This window comes from Trichosurus vulpecula, chromosome 4 (assembly GCF_011100635.1).
Source record: "Trichosurus vulpecula isolate mTriVul1 chromosome 4, mTriVul1.pri, whole genome shotgun sequence".
Classification (NCBI taxonomy): Eukaryota; Metazoa; Chordata; class Mammalia; order Diprotodontia; family Phalangeridae; genus Trichosurus; species Trichosurus vulpecula.
This window is the reverse complement of record NC_050576.1, coordinates 387,363,329-387,379,385: the sequence shown is the minus strand read 5'-3', so window position 1 is coordinate 387,379,385 and position 16,057 is coordinate 387,363,329. Positions and strand designations below refer to the sequence as shown.

Sequence of the window (16,057 nt, the reverse complement as noted above, 5' to 3'; positions counted from 1 at the left end):
TTCCTTAAGGATTTACAAATGAATCCCAAACCAGGCTGATGTGCCTCATGTGCCACCAGAAGGACACAACATTGATTAGTTCCATCCTCGGCAGACATGAAGTGCTATGATATGTCCCCAAGGCTACACTGACTAAACAAGTTTGCTCACTCAAATCAAAGTCAGCTGCAAGGCATGTCATCATCTCCCTGATGTCATGGTCCTCTTAGACAAAGATGGACAAACACAACAAGTCTCCAAAATCAGCAAAAACAACTCGAACGAACAGATGCAAAATTTAACTTCAGCCTTCAAATAGTTTTAGCCTCTGACTACCTCAGAGGCAAAAGAATTACAAACTGCCTTGCCCATCATCCTAATTTACCTCCCCATATACTTAGCTACAGTTGAAAATTACCGAATATTTTTGTCTTCATGTTTAGTGCCATACCTACCCACTAACAGAGGCTTTGATGGCCCATGATAAAATATCCCTGCTCTAATTTCTTATCATGCCTCTAAAATCATTCCCTAAAAAGCATATCATTCCTGGCTGTTGTGAAATATTCCACTGGTCACTGGTGTCAGGGCTCAGCATTTCAAAAGTAACTCTGTCCAACTTACCACATGCTGATGGTCTTCTGAACAACTTTTTTCAGATTGCAAGTGGTGCTCAAGCTCTGAGATTTCAATGATAAATTCTAATTCACATAGTAAGACTTCAGTGATGAGAAATGTGCCTCGAAAACCTGATTTTTTTCCAAACCCAAAAAATCATCCAAGAATTGGAAAAATGTAGTTTTATACACGTTAGCAATTGGCCAGCCTCCCAAGCCCAGTGTAAAGAAGTAAAAAATATAAACTGCCCTGGTTCAGGTGCAAACCAAGAACAATCGATCTGGTGGAAGAATTTTATTCTCTTCCAATGGTGTGTTTTTGCAGTTTTCTCGGCACTGGTTAGTGCCGAATAACAAAACTAAGAGGAATACTTTCAGTTTCGTTTTATTAGAACATTTGCAGCTACATCTTATTTCAGCCAATGCTTCCTGTATTCCAAACTCAAGAAATATCTATGTTAATCACCTTAGTCCCTAGTCTTAAAAATAAGAAGCACGTGTGCTGCCACAGCATTTCTGCCCCAGGGACTCCTGTAGCCAGAGACGTTTTGCTTCCCGTGTGTCTTGCTTCCCCTTGCTTCAAGTTTCAAACAGTTTGCTGAATGCCGTCCCCACCTCAGCGATCATGTCAGTGGTGGTCATCGAGCGCCTGTATTTCTGAAAGGCCTGGTTGTTACACTGCCGAGTGAGAGAACATGCACCAAAGGCAGCCACGAGGAAAGGGTTCTGACTAAAGAGTGAAGAGGTCATTAGTAAAAAGGTTCCATATATGGAAAAATGCAAGGCAAGGGTCGTTAGAAACCATTAAACATCAGGTTTATGAAAATGTTGGTGGGTAAGTCAGTCCTGTTGTGGACCACATCTTAATATTCTTGACCTAGAGTTTGTTTTAAATTGCAGGCTATTGTAATTTTATAGTGTTCCTCCTCCCCTCAGTCAAGGCTTAACAAATTTAGGAATATCTCTTGGGGTGTCTAAGGAGGCTAGGGAAGGTGTTTCTGGGTCCCAAATTTAGTATCGTAGGGCCTACAATCTTGATGTTTTACAGTTTAAAATGTATTACTCTCCCTTCCCCCCCTACCCCCCAAAATGCCATTAAAATATCTGGCCATTTTAGGGTGAAGATAACTAGTTTTTCATAGAAATAAAAATCTCTAGTATTTATAAATGTGGGAATGAAACAGTTAACAAGGATATTCAAGAATTTGCAGTAAAAACTAGTTATCAAGAAACACTAGTGGTTAATAATATAAGACCATGGGAAAAGCACTAACTCGGGAGTCAGAGGAACTGGATTCAAATCCTGCCCCTGATAACCTAACCCCTCTACCTGCTCAAGCAATCCCCTTCCAGCTCATCATCTCATTGGTGTCGTCCCTACTCTCATCACTCATTTTCATTATCTCCCTCTCTCCACTGGCTTCTTTGCCTACTGCCTATGAACGTGCCCATTTGTCTCCCCCATCCTGAAAACACCTTCCTTAGATCCTTCCATCCCCACTAATTAGCATCCTCTATCTCTTCTGTCCTTTGTGATTAAATTCCTTGGAAAGGCAGTCTACAATAGGCACTTCTACTTTCTTCCTACTCTCCTCTTAACCCCTTACAATCTGACTTCTGACCTTACTGCACCAAAACGGCTATTTCCAAAGTCACCAATGATCTCTTAGTTGCTAAATCTAAGGCTTTTTCTCAATCCTTATTTTCTCCCTCTCCTCTGACACTACTTACTGCTCACCCTCTTTTCTTACTCTCTTCTCTGTAGGTTTTCACACTCTCCTGTTACTCCTCCTTCTGGTTGGACCACTCCTTGTATGTCTCCTTTGCTGGCTCCTCCTCCAGATCAAGCCCTTTAACCAGAGGTCCCTCAGGGTTCTGTCCTGGGTTCTCTTCTCCAACATGATCTAACAACCATTTCCACATTGATGATTCAATACCTACATGCCCTGATATCTCTGCTGAGCTTGCATCTCCAGCTGCTTTTCAGACATCTCAAACTGGGTGTCCAGTAGAACATCTCAAACTCAGTATGTCCAGAACAGAACTCATTCTCTTTCCCCCTGAACCTTAGCCCCTACCCCACCCTTCCCTATCACTGTAGATGGCAACACCATCATCCTGGTCCCTCAGGCTCACAACCTAAGCGTCATTCTGGACTCCTCACTAACTCTACTCCACCCTCCCACTCCCCACGTCTAAGCTGCTGCCAAGGCCCGTCAATTTGACCCATGTAATCCTTCTTGAATACACCCCCTCCTCTCCTCTGACACTTGCCACCATACTGGTACAGGGCCTCTTTACCTCATGCCTGGACTACTGCAGTGGCCTGCCAGCCTTGGGTCTCTCCCTGCTCCAATCCATACTCCATTCAGCTACTGAAGTGATTTTCCTAAAGTGTAGGCACCACTCTGTTGCCCCACTTACTCAACAAATACACAATCCTCTTTGGCATTCAGAGCCTTTCATAACCTAGAGTCCCTCCAGTCTTTTTCTAGCTTACCCCCCAACACACTCTTCAGTCCAGTGAAACTGGCTTCCTGGCTGTTCCACAAATAAGACCCTCCATCTCTTGGCTCTGCCCCCCATGCCTGGAACAATCTTCCTTCTCAATCTACCTACTGATTTCCTTGGCTTCCTTTAAGGTAAAATCCAGCCCTTTACAGGATGCTTCTCCCAACTTCTCTTATTTCTAGTGCCTTTCCTTTCTTAATCATTTCCCATCTGTATGTATATGTTTATTTACATGTTGCCTCTCCCATTAGATTATGAGCTCCCTGAGGGCAAGAACTATCTCCCGCATATTTTTGGATCCCCCATTCCTTAGAACAGTGCCTGGTACATAGTCAGTGCTTAATAAACCTTTACTGACCACCTGATTGATACTTTCTACATAGTTACTTTGGGGAAATCACTTAACTTCCCTGTGGCCTCCTTTTCCTCATCTCCAAAATGAAGGGGTTTGGCCAGATGACTACTGGGGTCCCTTCCAACTCTACAGCGATGACCCCTGTGATCTTCTGAAACATTTACATACTCTTTCCACTAACAAATACTGAGCTTCTTCTGGGATGGGTCTTTGAGCATTGCCAAGACTGAAAAAGTCATCGCTCTGCAGCCAATCAGGTTTATTTGCCTTTCCTAATTTGTCTAGACTGGTCCTCAGATCCCCCTTCTAGTCCAGCACCAGACTCCTTTCATGGGAAGTTGGTAGGAGCTGACAGAGCTTGTGCTCTGATGCCATAGCGTTTGGGAACCCAGGTTCACCTTCAGGCCATGCCCCCTCGAGGCATTAGGGCAGAGCCTGGATACAGGTGGGGCTCTCTTATGCTAGAAGTTAATAATAATTGGTATCAAACTCAAATAGAAATGGACCCCTGTAAACATTATCTATGTTGTACTGTATTTTTATTTATTTTGTTAAGCAATTCCCATTTATATTTTAATCTGGTTCCTGCCCACTGCAGCAGGTCTCAAGTTTGATGTCTCTGCTCTAGATAATAGAATCAACCATACCTCCATGCACATTGTGCTATATAGTAATCTTATTACAAAATTAATTCTTTTGCTGGTGTGGTAGTTTCTTTTCTCAGAGGTATTCAAGGGTTATTGTTAGATGTTTAGAAAACAAAGCCAGATTTTCCTAGTGCCCAACACAGACCCTGCTTGGGTCTAGATTTATGTAGCAGCTAGAGTTACTGAAGACTGTGATAATATATATGTAAAATGCTTTGCAAACCGTAATGCCTTCTATAAATGATAGCTGTTAGGATCATTTCCTTCTAAACCACCTCACAGTAAAAACAAACTAAAGTTTAGACAACGCCCAATGATGTTAATTTTCTATTTAGAATGCTTGAGTTATCCTTAATTTAATCTGGTATTGTAAAAAGAGAACCAAAAATGCACCAGATATCAATTGCTTGTGAGATTAGGGAGGGATGGAGGAAGAATGGTGAAGCTAATTAGGAAAAAAATATCAAGGAAATAATAAATAGCTTGTAAAAATTATGTTTCCTAGTATAGTAAGAGAAAGCAAAAACACAATCTTACCCATTTGTTTTTTCGGTTCCAGCAAGAAATGCCCAGTGTACTAAGACTCCAAGTGAGCCTGACAGAAGGTCTCCTTGTCCGCCGCACCGTCTACTGCTTCCTTCATGACTACACACAAGCACTAAACAAAGTAGACACAAAATAGACATGAATTGGGTGTTTTCTTCTACATTTTACAAATCTGAATCCCTGGAGTAAGGAGAAAGGAGGGGGAGAGATGGAGAAATACGGAGTTACTATAAATTGTATTAAAAAAAACCAACCCAAACAAATGGAAGCAAGCTACATGCTAAAAAAAAAAAAAAGAGTCCTCATTCCTCCAAGTGATTTTATTGCTTTTTAAAAAAGAACATCAATAAAACTTTATATAAATCTTTTTCATGTTACTGAACATTTAGAAGGGGAAAAGTATTTTGATTTGAGTTACTATGAGATCCTCATCATTTTATGTTACAGTACCTAGGCTCTACAACAGGTTTAATGAGGGGAGGGGGGAGAGGGAGAATCACTAAAATATCAAAAGAACTTTTCTCTTTGCAAGTGTCAGGAAAATAAATGTGCTTTGCATATGTATTAAATTTAAGGGACATTTCTGTGAAAGAATCCGCTTTGAAATACTGTAGAAATCCTTGGGGATACCAATTTTGATATCATGGCCTTCATCAAGTTGTCCCTTGACTCACTTCTTAAAGAGGCCTATTCACTGAATGGGTATTGCCTCACTCAAAGTGAGAACTTGACCATATTTTAAAAAGGCTAAGGTCTCCCACTGCATCCTGGGCCATCTCTAGTCATCCTGATTGATATCTGGCCATTGGACCCAGATGGCTCTGGAGGAGAAAGTGAGGCTGGTGGCTGGTGACCTTGCACAGCCCTCCCTCACTCAAATCAAAGTCAACTGCAAGTCATGTCATCATCTCCCTAATGTCATGGTCCTCTTCGAGAACAAAGGACAAACCACAACAACAGGATGACACTGCACAGTTAAGACAGCTCCTGTCTATTAAGAGGTCTTCCATGTCTTGTGAAGTGTTTTTTACTTTCACTTTTTAAACATTTTAAGTTTAATATTTCTTTCATGTTTCTAAATAAAAGAATAAAAATTATTTTATGTATTCTTATTTCATAGGCATACACATGTCATTTAGATTATCAACTGTCAGAAAAAAAAGTTGGAAAAAATGAAGTCTTTAATTCAGTAACTTTAAATATTTTATACAATTTTATTTATACTTACACACATACTTTTTTGGGTGGTATATAACAATCTGACACCCTGAAATAATACCCCTAGTACAGCTGGTTCTTACTTGAAAACAACATATGTGTATGTAGTGTGTGTGTATACATACATACACACACATATATATATATACATATATACACATACATAAAATCATATCTTCCCATGAGCCTCCACTATATTTTTAGATATTAGGACCTAATACACAGTAAAAAGTACATTTAAAAATCCTAATGCTGACTACAAAAATTCCTACCCTATGAAATTTGAGTCTGTGTCCCTTTAACTTGCCCAAAGAAGCCCTGAAGAAAAAGCAGGCCAAAAGGAAGATGTCTTAGTATAACTGAAAAACCACCGGAGGAGAAATCAATTAATATGAATTCTGTTTCTGGAAAGGGTACTTTGTATATAACCTTATCTGGGCTTCAAGTTTCTCAATCATTAAAATGAAGTTGGGCTGGATAACCTATAAGTTCATTTCTGTAAATCTCCATTATTCTAAATAAGCAATCTACATGGTATTTCTGTGCACTTAAACATGCATATAGTAAAACATTTCATAAGTAATTACAGTGGGAGTCTTCATGGATTCTTTGAGGCTTGAATGTTGGAGCAATTACTCTCCCTCTAACTCTTGATGTTAACAACTCACCATATGACTAGGGAATTTTTTTTTTTCAATTCAAAAAATTCTATTTTCTCTCCCTCCTACCTTCTCCCTCAATTGGGGAAAAAAAAAAACCTGTTAATAAGAATCAAGCAAAACAAATTCCCATATTGGCCACGTCCAAAAGATATATCTCAAGTTGCATTCTAAATCCATCACCTCTCAGTCAAAAGGTGAGTAGCATGGTTTGTCACGGGTTCTCCAGCACGACAATTAATCACAATGATCAGTATTCTTAAATATTTCCAAATTATTTGTCCTTGTAATATTGTTATTATTGTATAAATTATTCTGGTGCTGCTCATTTCATTCTGTATCAGTTCGTACCTGCTTTCTCAGGTCTCTCTGAAACCACCCCCTTCATCATTTCTTAAAACACAATAGTACCCCGTTATGTTTATATGCCATAAGTTGTCCAACCTTTCCCCAAATGATGGGCACACCCTCCTCCCCTTAGTTTCTAGTTCTTCACCATCACAAAAAGCATCTCTACATGTTTTTGTACGTGAGTCCTTCTCCTCTTTTTTTGATCTCCTTGTACAATAAGGTATTGGGTCAAAAGATAGGCAGTTTTAAAACTTGAGGGGCTAGTTTCAAATTGCTTTCCAGAATGATGATGATGTGTTGAGTTGTTTCAGTTGTGTCGGACTTTCTGTGACCCCATTTGGGGTTTTCTTGGTAAAGATACTGGAGTGGTTTGTCTTTTCCAGCTGAGGAAACTGAGGTAAATAGGGTTAAGTGACTTGCCCAGGGTCATACAGTAGTATCTGAGGCTGGATTTGAACTCAGGTCCACTTTCTAGACAAGCTGGAGGAATACTATTCTTTTCTAAACAGAACCGAGAGGTGAGACAATGCAAACAGGATGATGATGTATTGACATTAAAGTGTTTACTCTACCTGCCTCCTCTGTTTATCCTTTAATTGCTTCTTTAATCAACTGCTATTTTCCTAGCTGAAACAAGGGGTCTTTGAAGTGATTTTTCTTTGAGGCAACAATATACTCCTACTGCTTCTTTGGCTGGGGAATAGGCTCCAGAACCTGATTAAGGAAAACTTGCAAACTGTCAAGTGCTGGGAGAAGCGCGTTAACTCATTCATGCTGGTGGGACATTCTGCCTTGAACACTTCAGTCCTGGTTCTGCAGCTGCTAAAACAGTCTGAGGTGGGAGTCTGAAGGGTTCAGCGAAGTTTTCTACACTAATAAAAAAGGCTTGCCACTTTGCCAAGGGCATTCTCAGAGCTGCTCTCATTTGATCCCTGAAAACAAAGACATCTTCCAATTGTGGAAGCAGAAGCCTGGTGATCAGTGTTGTCCCACACATGCTGTGAAGCTCCAACCCAGAAGCTGTTGTTATCTGTGCAAAATAAGTATCTTGGAAGCAGCCCAGGACCTGGCAGTCAGGGGATCCAGACTGTGAATGGGAATTCTGGTTGCATGACCACTGACAAATCAGTTCCCTTCTGAGGCTTAGTTACGTCATCCTGAAAATGCATTCAATAGTACTTGCGTCACCTGCCTCACACACGTTGAGGTGAACCCTTTGTCAGCTTCAAAACATGACAGAACTGTGACAGGTCTCTTTAGAAAGTCGTAACATTTTTAAGCACAGCATCATTCTGAATCTGGGCTGTGTGAGAGAGAATTGGAGGCCAATTTCCCTGACTTTACAAGACTGTCTTAAATTAGAACCTATTGTCTGCGCTCTCCCAGTTCTCCTCAGAGGGACTCCTCCAAACGGAAAGCCCTTCAGCCGCGTTTTAAGCAGCTACTAAACCTGGTGGCTCCATCTGGGAGCGGTCTGTTTTCTCCCACTTCCTTTCATCTGTTGACTGGAACTTCCATGGGGGAGCCCGACATGGAATGAAAGGCCTGCGTGGCTTATCCAGAGGCACGTGAGGCAGAGTCTTTGGCCCAAGGGGCCATTCTTAATCCAGCCTCTACTTGGACAAAATGACTGACAAGCGCTGATCTTTCTAAGAAGTGAACTGAGTCAAGAATGATGCTTCACCTTTTAAACTGCAGCACTGAACAGGTCACAAGAATAACCTGTAGGTGACAATACTGGGATCCATCCATGCTCTCGTGACTGCCCAGGGAAAAGGCTGCGATTACAATTTCTGATTTTCTTTCAAAAATGGTTGAGACCAGAGACATATCTCAGGAGACACCAACATGCGAAACCTTAAGAGTAAAATTCTGTTTTTAAAGATTAATGAAGCTCTGAAACTCTCACAGCACACTTATTCTAAAGAGCCTAAATTCATCTTCAATGACTTCTAATCCAAACTGAATTTACTGACTTATTAATTCAATCAAATTTATGAATTTCAAAAAGATTTGGATATGAATATCAATTCAATGACAATTTCAAACAAGAGACTCTCCCACAAGTAATGAAAAAGAAATTTCATTTAGTTTTTTTAAAATCTAAAGTAGTTTTGAATAATCAAGTGTTAAAATCAATTAAATGAAGTGTTAACTCAGACCAAGATAAAAATCCAATTTTATTTTAATAATACATTACCTATTCAAGGCAAATGTGAATTATATGTCATTGTTTATTAAACAAATCCTAATTATGGACCTATACAAGGTGTCTTTAGTCTAAAAAGGCACTAAGACTTTTAGGACACCCTTTATTTTTATACCTTAATGTATTTCTTTTTTTTTTAGATTTTTTAATTTTTAGTATACAACACTCAGTTCCACATGTTTTTGAGTTCTAAATTTTCTTCCCCTCCCTCCCCTCCCCCACCCCAGACAGCATGGAATCTGATATATGTTCTACATATAGCTTCGCATTAAACTTATTTACACAACAGTCAAGTTGTAAAGAAGAACTATAACCAATGAAAAGAATCATGAGAAAGAAAAAAAAACAAAAAAGAAGGAAAAAAAAGAGAGAGAGAAAGCAAATCGTTTGCCTCAATCTACATTCAGACTCCATAGTTCTTTCTCTGGAGGTAGATAGCTCTTTCCATCATGAGTCCTTTGGAGCTGTCGTTGAACCTTGTATTGCTAAGAAGAGCCAAATCTGTCAAAGTTAGTCATCACAGAAGCAATATGTCTGTGGTTACGTACAATGTCCTCCTGGTTCTGCTCCCCTCACTCAGCATTATCTTAATGTATTTCAATGAAATCATGAACCTTGATTCAAAAATGATTCTAGTAAGGCAGGCCTACACAACATACATCTTGCAGGCCGCTTTCAGCCCACCAAAGAATTTCAGGCAGCCCGGCAGCTAACCATCATCTAGTCCTAACACATCTACAGCCCGAAGAAGTTTAGCCTATTTTAATTTTGGCCCCTTCCAACTGCCAAGTTGTACAGGTCTATACTAAGGTAACTATTTCCTCTGTTAAGTTTTAAAGGCAAGCAGTCTTTCAGGATATTTATAAGGGTACTTATTTCTTCCCTGAGAGAAGATAATTTTTCCATTTAAAGTTAAATGTTAATAGTAAGCCATCTTGCAACTTGAAGTTTAAATCTTAGGATATTAATGGATGCACAAAGCAATACGTGAACCAGAAGATATCCAGAAATAGACGGGACTTACTTAGGTCAGACACCAAGACTTTCCCCCATCTTTCAAGGGGTTAAAACTAATAAACTCTATTTGGAAAAAAAAAATCAAGATTGCCATAGCAGAAATAGTTTCATTCTTCATTACACACCCAAGGTGACTGGCTTGGTAAAGTGCATTTATAAACACTTTTCTGATTATTCACAATGAGAACTAGCAAAAAGCAAATAGCTTTTTTCTCTCTTTGTTCTGTAAGGGAGTTAAAAATCACAAAAGATGCTCTACCCCCTTCCTCTCATCCACATCCCCCACAATGTACTTTATTTTAAGCTTCTTGGAATATCATTTGTATGACAATAGCAAAAGGAAAACATAAGCTGAATAAATTTTAAAATACCTACGTGCATCTGGAGGGAAGACGTATTACATTTGGCGTCAAAGACTCACAGAATTTGAGTTGGAAGAGACTTGAGTGGTCATCTAGTTTAAAAGGAACTCCCATGATAACATATCAATGGACCAAAAAGTATTTATAAAGGGCCTACTATGTGCCAAGCACTGTGCTCAATTCTGAGGACACACGAATGAAATAATCTCTATTTGCAAGGAGCTAGGTGGCCCAGTCCATAACCACCTGAAGTCAGGAAGTTGTTTAGTTGCGTCCAACTCTTTGCGACCTCATTTTGGAGTTTTCTTGGCAAATATATACACAAAGAACACAAAATTGTGAAGAGGGAAGAACCAGAAAATGCTTCATTCAGAAGATGGTGCTCGAGCTGATTCTCAAAGGAAGAGAGGGGCTCTGAGGCAGAGGTAAAGTGTATTGTATTATAAACAAGTCATCACACATAGGTATTCCTGCTGACGCATGCTGGACCCCTTGACAATGTACCACATGCTGGCCTGCCAACACTTTGCTAAGACCTGTTGGTGGTGACAATGTACCACAGGCTGGCCTGCCAACACTTGCCAAGACCTGTTGGTGGTGACAATGTACCACAGGCTGGCCTGCCAACACTTGCCAAGACCTGTTGGTGGACTTAACCACTATAACTTGCATTTTGTGTGTTTATTTTGAAAATAATGTAATCATTATGACTTTAACTGTGTTCCACAACAGATGAAACATGTATGAACGGTTTTTCAAGATTTTCTTCTCTTTCCTTATGCTTCCACTGCCCCCTTCTTTTTATTTAATGCCTCCCAATTGCACTTGAGGCTACTACTGCCCCTCCCCTTCCAGAGCCCCCCAGGGGGCAGCATCTCCCACTTTGGGAACCTCTGATCTAATCCTTCCTCCAAATGACAGCCATTCAGACACTGGATCCTACTCCCCTGAACCTTCTTCTCTAGGCTAAACAAGCCTCCCTCTTTCAACCCATCAGCATACAACATGGCCTCAAGGTACTTCATTGATCCCTTCTGAATTTCATTGTATTAGGTTCAGCTCAATGTTCAAGCATGTCAAAAACATCCCCAAACCTGACTGCAATGTAGTATTACTCAGGAGCAGTCAACGGTGAAACATTAATGACCCCCTATGTGCCAGGCACTGTGCTAAGTGTATAGGGGGATAAAAATATGTAAAAAAAAGACAGTCCCTACCCTCAAAGAGCTTACAATCTAATGGGGGAGGACAACACACAAAATAAAGCTGAAAAGAGGGAGGAAGGGGACCCAGTGTGGAGGCACAGTGGAGAAGTCAAAGAAGTCCTAACTAAGTGCAGCCAAATGGTGAATGAGATGTCTGAGGAGAGTTAGTTATTTCTCCCAGGCTTCTGTCATCTCTAAGCTTGATAAGGCAAGCCACCTATGTGTTTATCCGCGTAGCTAGGTGGTAAAGTTGATAGAGCGCTCAGCCTGGAGTCAGGAAGACTCTTATTCCTCAGTTCAAATCCAGCCTCAGACACTTACTAATTGTGGGACCCTGGGCAAATCGCTTAACCCTGTTTGTCTCAGTTTCTTCAACTGTAAAATGAGCTGGAGAAGGAAATGAGAAATTACTCCAATATCTTTGCCAAGAAAATCCCAAATAATAACAAACTTTTATCCAAGTCAATGATAAAAATGTTAAACTATACTGAGTATATCCAACAAATGGTGAATCCACCTAATTGTATTATTATCTTAATCTATATCTCTCCATCTTCTCTAAAATAATAGTATGAAATACTTTATTAAAAGCTTTGCTAAAATCCAGATGAACTATATCTAAAGCATTCTGCTTACTTCCTAGTTTTGTAATCCTAGAAAAAAAATGGCAAGACCTGTTCTTAAGTGTAAGAAATGGGGGGGAATTTTGTTTCCACAGAATCGAAGGTGTACCTCTCCCCCTCCCCCACACCAGCTTAAGCAGAAACCAGGCCTCAGGTTGGTCCAGTGAAAGGTCAGAGGCTTGTATGCATGCTTAAATGAGCCATTTGAGGAGGGCATGATGTAGGCAGTCAAGGGGTTGTATCTGGCCAACGAAGAGCCTGGCGGGAGAGATTCAAGGTGAGGGTCTATTAAAGGACCTGCATCCATCTAAGTCTTTTGAACTTTCTCCTGTACTCTGTTCAGGGGAGGTACCCATTTATTCAGGGGGAATAAATGTAAATTATAATTAAAATGTTCCTGGCTTCCCAATGAGTCTTGTTTATTCCTAGACAATGTAAGTGCGTTTCTAACAGTTGGGGGCTCGTCACAGGATCAATATAGCATCAGAAGAAAGAGGTACTTCATGCAGAGAATGGGTGGCACCCCCACTATTTCGCAGTGGGTCTTAGTATCTGCAGGTGAAAATTTCCTTCTTCAGACTGCTAATTTCCCGGGAGTATTTTTCTGGAATCCTTGGGAACCCAGGAACATGAGTAAAGGGGGAAAAGGGAAGGAAAATGGCCATAGATAGTGCAGGTCAGGTACATGAGCAAGGTGGGGGAGTCCTGCTTTGTCATGTCTGGATTCGCTCCAAGTTGAGAAATAAAATTTGCTTGGAACGGGGGAAAGAGCTCTTAAAATATTTGACCTAGATGGGGAGAATGGATTTCTCCTAGTGCTTTGAAGAAAAGCACTGGTGGGATGACTCAGGGAAAAGGATTTGGCTGTGAGTGATGGCAGTCACACTTATGTACACAAACCCAAGGGAAGCTTGGGTGACATTGTGAGGGTGGAGTCGGTTGAGTCTGGCTAGATACTGGGGAAACCAGGAGGCTTGAGTTTTGGCAGGGGGCGACCCTGATGGGAGGGTCTTGAATAAGACTTCTCAGACTCTAAGCACCCTGATTTCTGGACCAAGAGACCAGCACAGTTTGACCAGACCTTAATCTGTGGGGCGGAAGACATGCAGACGAGCCTCCTTCCAAGTCCCCAAGATAAGGGAAATTCTGATCTACACCCTGGAGTAAGCTTTCAAGAAATCCGGAACAAGAAACAGGGAGTCCTTGTGAGGATTGGCTCTGTTGAGTTTGTGGGGTTGAGGGAGGACAAGAAAACATAAAGAAAGAGAGCTCTTAGAAGTTATGACTGAATTCAAATTCTAAATTGTTCGTGTGCAATGTCTTATCTAATGTCTGGTCTGTGTGTTTAAGAAAATGTTTTTGTTAGTCATTTAACTTTTAAGTTTTAACATAAAAGCAGCTGAAGAAGAAGCTTGGTGAGTATAATTTTTTTTTCATTTACTTGAAATATCCGAGGTAGTTTCAAGATTAGGAAAGAAAGATTGAAATTGGAGCTATGGAGAGTAAAATGTTTCAGTAAAGATTGGGAAAGAAAGAGAGATAGAAGCTGGAGATAAGAGATTTGGGTGGGGGTAGAACAGCATGGCTCTGGGTCCATGTGCTCTTAGCCACACCCTCCCCCACTCTCCACATTGGAAGACTGTGGGTGGGTCAATCTAGAGCTGGGGCTGAAAGAAAGCCTGATTGGAAAATAAGGCTGATTGGTTGGTAATCCAAAGTTTTATATAAAATTATACTAGTAGCTAGGGATAGGAAATTAAGTTAGCCCCCTGAAAATTAGCATATCTAAAAGGCAAGCTCCTTTGTTCTCAAAAGTGCTGCCAGGCCCAAATGTAATCCACCTAGGGATGAGATCTGTACTATTGATAATCCGGTGCTCCTCTTCAACTCACCTTTGTCAATTGTCTTTAACAACTGAAAGGGATCTTTCCCTCCATGTTATCTGAGGCAGAAGGATGAAGGGGAAACTAAAAAACTTTAGCTTGGTCTTTTTGCTTGAAAGGGAAGTGGCCTACCTCCTTCAAATTCCTTAGGCCTTTTGTTAATTCAAACCTTTTTGTAAAAACAATGAAGAATTGGAGTCAGGAACTGGAATGCCTAAGGTGGGGTTTGGTGAAAGCTGACCAATGAGGGTCAAGTCACCAACTTCAAATCTGGATGAATTATGAAAGCAGGTGATGATATGGAATAAATTTTTTTTTCCTAAATTCACTTATGGCCAGGCAAATATTCCTAATACCTGGGCCAGAGGCAACAGTTAGCTCAGAAAAAGAGCTGTTCAGTGCTGAGGAATATACAGCTAAATATAATGTATTTAAGGGGATATACAAATACCAGAAGTAATAGGATCAATAATTTCTATATGTGATAATCTGAAAATGTAATTGAAGCAATCTTATTTCTAAATTGTATTTTTAGTTCTCTTAGGCTCTGAAATTTGAGAGACCCATGTGAGGTCTAAATTTTGTTATATATATGAATTGATCTTTTAAAAAGGGTGTGATGGGGTGGCTAGGTGGTGCAGTGAGTAGAGCACCGGCCCTGGAGTCAGGAGGACCCAAGTTCAAATCTGGCCTCAGACACTTTGACACACTAGCTGTGTGACCTTGGGCAAGTCACTTAACCCCAATTGCCCTACCTTCTCCCCTCCAAAAACCAAATAAACAAATAAATAATTTTAAAAGGGTGTTTTAAAAATGTGATAGTTTGAAACCGTTATATTTGTTTATGAACAGTAATATTACTTTTAATCTCCACATGTTGGTAATGAGATGAGTTACTTCCTGTATAAGGAGACTTAAAAATGCACTGACCTAATTTGATGGTTAGTTTCAAGTTTTAAATACATAAAAATGTTTAAGGCATTAAATTTGTATGGTTTCAACATACATTTGTATGGCTTAAATGTTGTTAAGAATTGTACTATCAGAGAAAATTGCTGAAGGGGTTAAAAAACTTATTGTTCAGTTAAAATTGTTTTGCTATCACTTAATAGAATTTGTGAGATTGTTAATTAAGACTTTCTGAGATCTCCTCTTGTAATTTTTACATACAAGAGGTTTTGTGAATAGAAAATTTAGAAACTTTGTGATGTCTAGAAACTCTGTAATAACAAAGAATTGAGTTGTTATAATACTTTGGGAATTTATGAAAAATCAATTTTTCTTATAATCTAGATGTTAGGCTAAGAATTGTGCAATACGTATACATATATATATATATATATATATATATATACACACACACACATATATATAAAACAAAGATGTTTCCGTAGTGAGATCAAAATCAGGAACCTCTTTTTTTTAAGGCAGATAAGGAGGTTTGGGGACAAATGGGGTTTATCCAAGTCCCCATAGTTGTTGTGTTGAGACAGTGTGAGGCTGTTAACTAAAACAAGGATTTTGGACTTAAATTCTTGAATTTTATGAGTCCCTGGATGGGACCAGGGATAGAAGATAAGGCAGAGACAGGAAATTCTAAAGGAGTTAAAGTTTAAAAAGTGGGAACTGTGTGGAAAAGCCAGTCTCTTCCCTCACTTCCCCTCTTCTCCTTTGGTCTAGATAAGGAGAGCTTGTGGAAGGGAAGGAAGGGGGAGGGGCAGCAGTTACCAGGATTTAAGTCTTACCGAGAAAGAGAATAGCAGGGGTCAGAAGCCATCTGACTTCCAAACCTGGCTTTTTTTTTTTTAAGTCAGCAAAAAGTGATGGGTTTCTAGAATAACATTAGCTTTTGAGATGTGGGTTTTAAGGATAAAG

The 16,057-nt window shown here is 39.9% G+C and overlaps 1 protein-coding gene across 4 annotated transcripts in view; it reads right to left on the bottom strand.

Moving 5' to 3' along the window:
• Positions 1–964: 964 nt before the first annotated feature.
• NAXD (NAD(P)HX dehydratase) overlaps positions 965–16,057 on the bottom strand; it is a 77,104-nt gene continuing 62,011 nt past the window's right edge. For all 4 annotated transcript variants that reach the window (XM_036757070.1, XM_036757071.1, XM_036757069.1 and 1 more), the window contains exons 9-10: positions 4,647–4,767; positions 965–1,326 (exon numbers count right to left, since the gene is read on the bottom strand). In XM_036757070.1, the coding sequence (XP_036612965.1) occupies positions 1,176–1,326; positions 4,647–4,767 (272 nt within the window). In that variant the 3' untranslated portion in view covers positions 965–1,175. The remainder of the gene's footprint in view (positions 1,327–4,646; positions 4,768–16,057) is intronic.